Raw genomic sequence first — 12,007 nt, 5'->3', positions numbered from 1 at the left:
AATGCATTTGTTGAAATGAAAATTTCAGTCATAAGTGCATCAATTAAAAAAAAAAAAAAAGGAGAATCCTCAAACACTATTGAAATATTGTTAAATGACAAATACAAACTCCTAATTATTGATTAATAATTTATTTCTTCCACTGGATGTTCTTCTGTATCTGCCACCAAAAACGGTGTTTTCTACACCTTCTGCTGTGATAAATGTGTCTTTACCACAAGTTTGTGGAATACGAGGGGCTTCCTTTAGTGCTTGTTGTTGGATATTGCAATAATAATAGTAGCATACTAAAATTGTTAATTAAAATATTTCAATAATTGTCACATTGTTTGAGTTAAACCGTATGAAGAAATGGGCCTTTTAAAGATTCACAGTAGTATGAGGGCTGTGACTGTAGTAGGTTGATTTTTCCAAAATGCTGAAATATCTGTGACTAGATTGATAAACTGATTAAAAGTCAAGAAATTCATACCAAGTTCAATAAAAGCTCTACCAGTACACGCAGTATAATATTTGTTCAGTAAATTAGAAGTTAATTTAATGTCAAGATGGCTGTTGCCTAGCCCACACATTGCCTTTATTCAAAACCCATTTTGCCTATCAGTCCTCATGTGGCCTCTAAGCTTCATCTCTCTCACTCTCGCAATAGACCTCTCACTCTCTTGATAAGGTTGCACGTAGGATTTTAACAACCAGCCATGACGAGCTACTGTTTCCATGGCAACCACGGTGCCCGGTCTGTCTGTCATCAAGTGACGTCAAGCACCAACGCAGATACAAAGGAAATTGGACCAAAATAGATCCAGTCTTATTGGTTTAATAGTGATGCACGTAATATTGACATTGGTGTTAAGGTATTTTAGTGCATTATTTAACATTTACAGTAACAAATGTAACAGAATATATCAACATCCAGAGCAACAGATGGCCAAATACCTCACTACTTTTAAAAGATGAAGCACAGGTGTAGTGGCTGTACTATATGATTGATAGTCTTAAGCAACATTATCAGTGGTGTAATTCATAAAGTTATTGTATAATTGCCATAATATACAGCAGTATTTTATGCTGTTCTTCTTTATTGAGATTTGAACCCTGATTGACACGAAAAAATTGGGTTTTCTTCACCTTCTGTTGTGAAAAATATGTATTTACCACAATTATGGCATAGAAGGGGCTTCCCTTAGTGCTTGCTGCTGGATGTAGCACTAATAATATTACCCTGACTTGAAACCTGACCCAAAAGTTTCTAAATCTGCTGAATCCAGACTGGGTGGGCTTATTGTTACTGAGTTAAACATATTGCATCCAATACACTGCTGTCAATGATTTCTTACACTGGTTATGTTTCTTCACACTTTGCCTCTTGTTTTCAGGAATCAGAAAAGATCATTGCCGAGCTCAATGAAACCTGGGAAGAGAAACTGAGAAAGACTGAGGCAATCCGCATGGAGAGGTCAGCAGTGACAGAGGATGTCTGTTCACTTCTATCTCTATCTCTTGAGGGGGGAGATGTGTGTCCTATTTGTTCCTCGACCCCTCCCTCAGTATATTCTGTCAGTGTTATACAGCCCCCCATTGCTCTGTCTCTGTCCTTTCACCGCTCATTGCTATCTGTCTCACTTTCTTCACCTATCTGTCTCATTTCCTCTGCACTCATTCTGTCCATTTCCTTTCCCTTCTCTGTCATCACACTCTGCTGCACAATCACCCTTCTCACATCCTTTTTTCCCCCTTTATCCACTCATCTGTAGCTGCAGACATCAACCATGTTACTGTCCATCCAGTGAGTCTCAGCGGTGCTATTCTCTGCCTGTTATACCACAAATCACTTGCTGTAATGTTAAGAACCATCACTTCTCATCCTCTTCCTCTTATCAACTCAGTGGTCTTTGCTGGAAATAAATGTACAGAGTTACAGTATATAGTTCACTGCTGCAAAAAAAAAAAACGTTGAAAATGTATGCAACCTGCTGTGTGAAGACACTGAGAGTGCCTTCCAACTTAGTTCAATTTTAACTGTTATTCCTGAGTTAACAGATGTTTTGCCTTCGCTACAGGGAGGCCTTGCTTGCAGAAATGGGTGTGGCAATCCGTGAAGATGGAGGCACATTGGGCGTATTCTCTCCTAAAAAGGTAGAACAGACATGAGACACAAGACTAGACATTGATGGTGGGGAATTGTGTCAAATTTCCCTTGGGTGGTGATATACACCCTTCCGCCATCACTTCTGACTTTTGTTTTTCATGTTATCTTTTTCCATGAGAACATTCCCTGTACAGTCACTGGTTGTTCTCATCTGTTCCCTTTATCATTCTGTCTGTCTTTCCACTCTTCATTTGCTTCCTTAACACACTCAGCTTAGCGATGAAAGGCCATTTGATGAGCAGTTTGATTGTTTTCCCACCAAGAAGGTTTGTTTAAGTAAATGAGCAGACAAAGCACCTTTCCTGCATTACATATAGCCCTGTAAATTAAGGAGTTTAGTTAAGTCTTTACCACTGATTTAACATCAAAAGTGTGTTTATTTCCATGGACCAGATCTACACTTTTTTTTTTTTTTTAAACTTCTGATCACTGTTTACTACTTTTTAACTATTGTGTGGAACATCTACAGTTCCCTTTTCCCCTCCATATTTGATGTATAGTCTAATGCATATGATCAGCTTTAACATGTTGGGGTCATATTATGATTTTGATTTTGTAAGTGATTCTCATTTAAGCTCATTTAAGGATAAATTTTACTTGGACAACTTAGGTTTATGTTTGAATCAGTTACTTGGCTGAGTAGACTATTAAAACCTTTCCTTTAACTGCTTGGATCTATTATTGCTGTCATGAGGCTTATTAAATTACAGGCAGTGGTACATTCTCTTCGCTCTCCTTACCTCTCCAGCATCTTCCAGTAGAGGCAGCACTGTGTGGCAGCAACATAAAGACCCGTAGATGTGTTAGTATGTGCTTGTCAGCAAAGTAACTGTGACAGAGAAAGAGATCTGTTATCTTTTAATCACTGACTGTTCAGCACCAGCTGTCACTAGGTCGGCTTTGGTTTTCAGAAGATTCATCCCTTTGAAATTAATCCCTCTTTAGGCATGTTTTGACCCCTCCCTCTCTCCCTGCTGCTAATTGTTGTGTGTTAGGTTTTTTCCTTTTGTTCACACCCATTTGTCATCCATTCATTTTTTTTCTCTCCTTTCACTCACTGCTACTCCATGGTTTAGCATTTCGTTGAGAAGCCTTGCGATCTCTATACAGACTTTAATGGGGTGTTTTCCCCTAAAAAGGTTGGTGGTTTGGAGGAGTAGCTGCTAGCCTTGTTTGTTAGTTCTGTGATGTATCAGAGTCTAGAGGTGTCAGCACGTTGTCAATGTGACCATTTCTGTCCACGTTCATGTACCAGATCATTTATCACTGACAGGCCATCAGCAATGTTTGATATGAAAACTATTGCCACTTTATAAACATCTCTAATATTGTTATAATTTCTGTACTGCTGTATATTGATGACAGTAGTGAAATCCTAGAAATTTATTTGTGGTAAACTTTTTACCTCTCATGTGTCATCTGTAGACTCCACATCTGGTTAACCTGAATGAGGATCCTCTCATGTCAGAGTGTCTGCTCTACTACATCAAAGACGGAATTACAAGGTAACCAAAACTTGATTGATGACACTGAAATGCGGCAGAGGATATGGAAAGGCTTGGAATTTCTTCCAGACGGGGTCTCTGAAAAACTACTCTATAATTAATTTTTCCTCTTTTGATGTTAAGCAAGAGTTATTTTCAGAGTCAGAGAAACTGGCTTAAAATCTGCCACAGATCACAGTTTTCTTTTTTTTACTGTATAAAGTTACTTTCCTCCACTCTTTGTCATTTTGGCCCCCTCTCTAGACTATTCCTGTTGAGTATTTTGTTACAATCGCAACCCAGGGGGACAGTGCCTGTAGTGAGCCTATATTGCTTTAGAAGTGCTGCCTTCTCATAAGTAATGGTTTAAAGGTTCCATTTAAGTTCTGGCACTGACTTTTTGCCGAAATGGCTGCCATGTAGTGCTCACTCTCTCAAAATAGCCTCTGATTGTTTCAGGGTGGGTCAGGCCGACGCTGAAAGACGACAAGACATTGTTTTAAGTGGTGCTCATATCAAGGAAGAGCACTGCATCTTCCGCAGCGAGAGGAATGCCAATGGAGATGGTGAGGCACCATATTATGAGTTTGTCTGCTTGTGTTTCCTTCGCCTATGTATGGATTGAATATGTGGATTCTTATGAATTAAGCAGTGTTGATAGCAAAAAAAGAGATAAATTTTCTGTTCTTATTTAAAGACAGACAGATACCTATAGCCCGTAAATACCTGCAAAAATAAACCTAGGCACTTTTGACAGCAGATGAAATTAATGCATCTTCTGTTGCTAGTGGAAACATTATGCCCTAAGTGGCAGTAATCACTACATCCAGTTCAGAACGAGTCACTGTAGATTGGTTGGTGTGTTTTTGCTGTAGTTATCGTCATGCTGGTGCCCTGTGAGGGATCAGAAACCTACGTCAATGGCAAGCGTGTTGAAGATGCGATCCAGCTCCGTTCAGGTACATAACTCATTTTTGTAAACAAAGTTGTAAATAATCTTTAAATGTGATATTTGTAGGCTGTGGGCTGAGGTATATAAGATGACAGATTTCTTAATAAAAATAGATAACTTCATAGAATGGGTTTTTTTTTTTTTTGTTCTTGTTTTTTGTTTTTGGCATTTGCAGCTTTTTGTTTTTTGTTTTGTTTATAGCACTGACGGAGCAATGTCTTAATTAATTTTATGCTCCTCATGTTTATTCCTGCCAAACATGGGCCCCACCTTCTTACCTTCTTTCAGGTAACCGTATCATTATGGGAAAGAACCATGTGTTCCGGTTCAACCACCCAGAACAGGCCAGAGCTGAAAGGGAGAAGACGCCATCTGCTGAAACCCCCGTGGAGCCGGTGGATTGGACCTTTGCTCAGAGAGAGCTTCTGGAGAAGCAGGGCATTGACATGAAGCAGGAAATGGAGAAAAGGTATGACATCTTATCACCTTTATTTCAGTTAATTTCTAATGGTGTCAGTAGTCTGATTTGTGTGGTTTTAAAAATGGATTGTATAGTGTATCATGACTTTTTTGATGTATTTCATAATAAATTTACTCATTTATGTAGACTCACTGAGATGGAAATCTTGTACAAGAAGGAGAAGGAAGAAGCAGACCAACTTCTGGAGCAACAGCGACTGGTGAGTTCAAATAAGCTGGTATTTAATCAAACCCACTTTTCAAATTTTATGGATTCAGTTTGTTTTCTGTAATCCTCATGTTAGAGGTTGCAGACAAGTTAGTCATAACTACACAGTGGGTTTTGTAGATGTTAAGCCATAACTTTTTGCAAGTTAGTTATATCATAATCCAAGGCAGCTTCATGAGGGATCTAGCTAGTTTTTGATATTGTGTGTGTTATTTTGAGTGAAATGTATTGCAGGGTATCTGTCATCAGTGGAATTCAGGGTTAAAGCATGGTTTGCTTTGGTCAATTACAATTGGAAAGCTAGTTTTCGGTTTTTGTACGATAGTTTCACTTGGTCCATTTAAATCTGACGAGTACTAATTCTCACTCTGAGCTCTGACACTTTTGAGATATGTGTGTGCGTGTGTGTGTGTGTGTGTGTGTGTGTGTGTGAATCACACTTTTACTCCTAGCGCATGTCTGTTCTTCTTGCATGGAAGTTTTTCTGGTTTGAGACAGATGAGCTTTTACTTGTTTTCTTCTTGAGTTGAACTGATTTTTCTATAGAAATTTGAATGAGCAAGAATTAGATTGTAAAGCTTCCCCCTTTCCAAATCCCTGTTTTCCCCTTTCCTGTGTCTCTATAGTGTATCTGAATCTTGCAAAACAGCAACTTACAGCAACAGTTGATTTGATATTAAGATCAAAATTAATTAAAACTCACTGAATAATTGTCATTATTGAAACACATACCCTTGTTTTTATAAAGTGACGCTGCTTTTGCATGGTTCATTATAATAGCATGTATTCTTAACTCATTTAGTACTGGTTCTGGACTAAGTTGCAGTGTTTGCTGTTGAGCTGGTCAACTCTGAAGTGGCTGTTGATTTGCTTGGATTAGATTTCTACTCTAGTTTTCTTGCTCTGTTTTGTCCTGAGTTTCATCTCTTCAATGCAGTTGCTGACATGTACAATGCATTGTGATAACAAAAAATCCTGCTGTAGTTTTTGACGGATAGTGACAATGTGGTTTCTCATTGACTTCTTTGGCTACCTCTCTTTGCTAGCCTTACCTGGCATCTTGTAGCACACTGAGGGCACGGCTCAACAACAGAATTATCACTGCTCACAGTTGAATCAGTGAATCACAGACCTCTTCCATACTCTGGTGGTTTTATGTGCAGAGCTACAGGCATAAGGTTCAGACTTCCAGCAACATAACAATTCAATTCTAGCCTTAGATACATACACAAGACCTGAATTATCTGTACCTACTGGTTGTGATCTGTAATGTATTTTGTCTACAAAAAATGAGAAACTGCATTTTTTTTTCCAACTAACATCTTTCTTGTAGTGGATTAACACTTACCCTCACTTCTGCCTCTCCTCTCTCTACTGGCTTTCTGATCAACTGCAAGAAAACTCTGTCTTCTAACTCACTGCTAATACTAAAGCCACTCAAACCTTCTGGACTAAAGGGGGAAAGCTCCAAAATCCATCTACATGCATGCCACTGTAGCATGTTTGGGATCCAGCTTTCAAATCACAAAATTTTCAATTAAGAAGAGGAATATCACAAAATAATACAGAAGTGCTCCAATCAGCAACTATCCTCTATTGATATTTCCTTTCTAATCATGATAGACATGCTTTACTTTTAATATCAATATGCAACAATGGGAACAAAATTCTTAAAGGCGACACCCCCATTTTTGACATATGAAAAGCCTTGTTTTTATTGATCGTTTTAATGAATATACATTTATTCAGATCCATATGACAATTTCACTGGAGAAAATATGAGAAAGACAAACTGACAAGAAAGTCAATGGAAGCCACTGTTTGGTGTTTTTCATTTGTTTATTTTTTCTATTTTTTATTTTGAACATAATTCTGGAAATGACACTGCATGTTGCCATACATCTTGTATAGTAACGATGTATGCAAAATATTTAGATAATATATTACATTGTAATAGTCATGTAAAAATCCTAAAGCTCACAATTATGATTATCTGTCTAAGCTCAAGTATTATATTCTTATTTAACTTGGACTTGAATCATGGTTGAAGTTCCCATGTTGCATATTTATACCTTTTAATCATTCTTTATTTAAAAGCCATCCTTTCATCCTCACTTTGATTTCCCATTGTAATTTCTCCTTTTTTGGGAACCATTTGGTTTTGTCCTGTGTTGTTTTCTCAAGGATGGAGACTCTGATAGTGGGGATGACTCAGATAAGAGGTCTTGTGAAGAGAGCTGGAGACTGATCACTTCCTTGAGAGAAAAGCTGCCTCCCAGCAAGCTACAAACTATAGTGAAAAAGTGTGGATTACCCAGCAGCGGTAAGAGAAGAGAGCCAGTTAAAATGTACCAGATCCCTCAGCGGCGCCGCATCACCAAGGACTCAAAGTGGGTGACCATCTCTGACCTGAAGATACAGGCAGTCAAAGAAATCTGTTATGAAGTAGCGCTCAATGATTTCCGCCACACACGGCAGGAGATTGAGGCATTGGCTATTGTAAAGATGAAGGAGCTTTGTGCTAGCTACAGCAAGAAGGACCCCAACGAGCGGGACTCGTGGAGGGCGGTGGCTCGGGATGTTTGGGACACTGTAGGAGTTGGTGATGAGCGCATTGAGGACGTCATTACCAATGGGTCTCGAGCAGGAGGGGCTGTTATGGATGAACTAAAAGTGCACATTGATAAACTTGAGGATATCTTGCAGGAGGTGAAGAAACAGAATAATATGAAGGATGAGGAGATCCGTGCTCTCAGGAACAAAATGGTCAAAATGGAAAAGGTCCTTCCACTCATCACCCCAGAGGGCCAAGAAAAGCCTCCCAGCGTAGGCAGTCCTATATGCACAGCCAGAACTCCAAGCCCCGGAGAAGGAAAACCTCCTGTGCCAGAAAAGCCTGATGTAGAGGATGCAGATTTACAAACAGGCCAAAGTACAGGAGATGACTCAACCCTAAAGCGAAGCCACATGCGCTGGATGCGCCAAGAGCAGTTGCGCCTCAAGAGCCTTCAGCAACAAGAGATCTCCAAGCAGCTCCGCCGGCATACCGGACCACATCGCTTTATACCCCCAGAGGATCGCAAGCTGCGCTTCCCCTTCAAAAGTAACCCTAAGCATCGCAACTCATGGAGCCCTGGTACTCATATTATAATTACAGATGAGCAGGTCATTGAGCTAAAGGTGCCCAAAGAAGCTGTAGAGGAGGAAGAGGGAGAAAACCAGCCAGGAGAAGGAGTACAGTCTAGAGAAAAGATGGCTGCTTCAGTTATCCAAGTCAATCCTCCATTGCCAACCCCATCAGTCCAGCACAGAAGCAAAGACTTGGAGCAAGGTTTAAGCCAGGGTCACAGACATAACTATAGGAATAACCAACATCAGCAGTCCCATGAACGAGGCCGCAGCAACTCTTTTAATCACCGCCAGCGGCCCTCTGGCTCCATGGAGTCACTGCAGCAGTCTGAAAGCAACAGAAGGCATTCCCAGGCTTTCTACCAGCCCCGCCAACATCAGAACCAACACGCACATCCCCAGCAACACTATCAACAACAGCCATGCCATTATAATAGCATCATGCATACAGATGGCGGCTTTGGTGGCTACCAGCAGTACCATCACATTGACCACGCTAACCATCCAATCAACTTTCAGGCACCTCCACGAATGCGCAGGCAAATGTCAGCTCCTAATCTAAAAGCCAGCAGAGAGACGACAGTCTGAGTGGGACTTGTGAAATGAGGAACTAGTTTCAAATACTTTTAGTAGGCAAAAACATTACAGATCACAACAGCTCAGAATCATGTGAGTCAAACAGCTAAAACTGACTGTGTCCTTTGCACTTGATCAGCATGTTATTGGTTGATCCAAAAGTATTGTATGTATTATAAAAAGACATTTGATCATCATTATCATAATATATGCTGTTTTATCAGTTTTGGCTGCATTGTGTGCGCTATCATCAATAGCATTAGGAGAGCTGTCATAAGGAATTGAAGCCAACAGATGATATGGGGACTTTTTTTTTTTTTCCCAGAAGAGACATGCCATGCCTACTCTTTTAATTTTTTTCAGCATGTGTGACAATTCATCAATCATGCTTTGATTTGCCAAAATTATCTTGATGGTTGAGTTTCTGAGTTTACATTTTGCCTTTTTAGTTTTGATTTTATCATGAATTTTTTTAGCCACTACAGTATGAACACACTGAAGTGTTTAATTTTCATCAAGACTTTTGTTGTTGTTGCAGCCCAAATTACGAATCAAAAAACCCTTTATTTATTTGTTTCTGTGTACCATGTAATTGAGTGTTAGGGTGGAAGAATCAGTTGTTTTCGCAATTTTACCTTTTGTGTTGTACATCATAAAACAGTTACTGTCATAAATTGCCATTGGCTTAGATCTGGAATCAAAATACCAGTATGTTGGACATCTTAAATTAATTTTGAATAACTTGATGCACTAGTCAATTGCACGACTGACTTTTAAATAGACTGAAGTAGTGGTGCCTTTTTATGCACTAACTATATTAATCCTGCTGTGCATTTACAATTCAGTATTTTCTTTCCCTTTGTTTTAATTCTGTGCTCATACAGAAGGTTTCAGCTAAATTTTGTGAAGGAAACTTCACAGCTTACTTAACCAAAACTAACTTTTTAGTAATAACATACTAGTTTATTCAAATTCCTAGTAAGCCACTTGATTGCTTGATCCCAAACTTTTTTCTTCTTTCTTTTTAGAATTATTTCAAATATGTAACTGCCATGTACTTGTATTACAGTATTTTGCACTTCTTCAAGTCATGGATAAACTGTATAATTTGTTGGTTAATTCACTAATTCTAACGATAAGCAATAAGTTACTCTATTCTTAACTAAATATTTTTAAACACCCATGGCAAACTACCCACATTTTATGTAATTCTATATTTTTCTCCAGGATCTTTCATTAATAATCCAATGTTCTCTCTGAATCCTGGAGTTTACTAAAGACCCAATGAAATGTAAGAACAACTATGCTGAAATGCTAGGAGATGGACTAAACTGTAAGACAAGTAACACACAATTATATATATTTGAACATTTCACTGTAACAAGTCCAGATTGTTCAGAATAATTTTCCCTTCTCTTCCTTTATAAACCACATATCATGAACTGAGCTCTGATTTGTGTTTCATGCGGTTTAAAAATTACATTTTGAGTTTGTGGTTCACTGAGTAAGCAAAGAGTTCACCAGGTTTCAAATGGATGTCCTACAGAGTGTTGTCATGGTTCCCAAAGACTCGCCTTAAAAATGTTGGAGGGAGGACAAAGACTTGAAGTGCTTGCATAATGTTATTCACTACAAATATCCATGTCAAACGAAATTTTGAGGACTGCCTTGTTTTAGCTGCATCAAATGTCAAATATTCATGCAACTTAGATGGATCCATCATTGTGATGGTCTATGAGATCAGTCGCCTGTGTCAGTTTATAGCCTCTACTTTAGCTGATGCTTAATTGAATTAGCGGCAAGTCTGCCTGTTGATCTTTCTTTTGCTTGCTGCATTTGTAGCTTTAAAAGAACCCCTTAATTGTTACATTTCATTACCAGATGGCCTTCAAATCATCTTAGAGAAAAAGTGACACTCAGCAGCATGGGAGGGAGAGACCTTTGAGGAATATCAAAATGTTAAACTTGGGTTTGCAATAAAGAAGTTAACTCTGTGATACATTTTAGGTTTTGACAGTATATATTCTGCCTTAATATGCTGTAACAAAAACCAAATGATATAATGACATATGCAAGTCTAGTCTCTCCACCCTGCATTTCATGTCTTCATGACTATCTTTGCATGCAATAGCTTACATTTCTTCAGCTCTAATAAATGCTCCATTAAAGAATGTTATTTCACGTATGCACTGCTGCTGACAGTGACCAGGTAAGCTTCGAAAGAATACAACATCCAATGGACAATGTACCTTATACTGTTCTTTTGATATACATATACTGTATGTCTGTTTTAGGTCTCAGTTCAAAGTGTCTTACTGTTGTATGTCTGCTTTTTGAATCTGCAATATCAAGTGCCTCATTGTGGCTATGTACCAAGTTGTGTTGCTTCCTTAATCAAGCACTTTGTGCAAACATGAAATACATATTGGAACAGTGTTGTTCACAGATTTTAAAAAAGGATATACTGAATCCCTGTGTTTCTGGAGATTTATTTTCAAAGTATGACTGAAATAAAATGACATGCTCCAAGTGCAGTTATTGGTTATATGTGGATGGTATTTGTTTTTCACTGCCAATAAACCAGTTCAGGGACATAATCAGATCTCTGAATGTGTGTACTACACAGCAGTGACCATTTGAGACACTGCACTGTAAAACACCTCAGGTTAGGTTAAAAGTACTGCAATATTTAAATAAATAAAGTTTTAATTATATTTATAAAACATTAAATATCTATTATCTACACAATTCTGTCCCTAGAAGTTGCAACAGCGTTATTCTTTGCCATTTCTCATTAGTGTAATCATTTAATACTACATCATGACAATGTTGCATATAATACTTGCAACATGGGATGGGGATGAAAGCTAGATTTGTCGGGATTTGCCTCATTCCACTAACATGATTTCAGGCATTAAATCTAGCCCTTGTCATCATTAAACTTATTTGAAAATTCAGATGTTCATGTTTTGAAAGTGCTACACTCAGGTGGTTCATTATGGTACAAAATGTTTTACAATAGCAGCTTC

At 38.4% G+C, this 12,007-nt stretch overlaps 1 protein-coding gene across 9 annotated transcripts in view; it reads left to right on the top strand.

Moving 5' to 3' along the window:
* The window catches only part of kif1b (kinesin family member 1B), a 60,747-nt gene that overhangs the window by 28,830 nt on the left and 19,910 nt on the right, over positions 1–12,007 (top strand). For 7 of the 9 annotated variants that reach the window (XM_040152426.1, XM_040152422.1, XM_040152421.1 and 4 more), the window contains 7 exons: positions 1,377–1,456; positions 2,061–2,136; positions 3,575–3,654; positions 4,093–4,199; positions 4,509–4,592; positions 4,874–5,054; positions 5,193–5,265. In XM_040152426.1, coding sequence (XP_040008360.1) covers positions 1,377–1,456; positions 2,061–2,136; positions 3,575–3,654; positions 4,093–4,199; positions 4,509–4,592; positions 4,874–5,054; positions 5,193–5,265 — 681 coding nt within the window. Of the gene's footprint in view, positions 1–1,376; positions 1,457–2,060; positions 2,137–3,574; positions 3,655–4,092; positions 4,200–4,508; positions 4,593–4,873; positions 5,055–5,192; positions 5,266–7,457; positions 11,737–12,007 lie in introns of those variants that run through there. The other 2 variants (XM_040152428.1, XM_040152427.1) reach the window with 1 other exon arrangement.

This window comes from Xiphias gladius, chromosome 18 (assembly GCF_016859285.1).
Source record: "Xiphias gladius isolate SHS-SW01 ecotype Sanya breed wild chromosome 18, ASM1685928v1, whole genome shotgun sequence".
NCBI classification, from domain to species: Eukaryota; Metazoa; Chordata; class Actinopteri; order Istiophoriformes; family Xiphiidae; genus Xiphias; species Xiphias gladius.
Note: the sequence above shows the minus strand (reverse complement) of the source record. Positions and strands in the feature narration are given on the sequence as shown.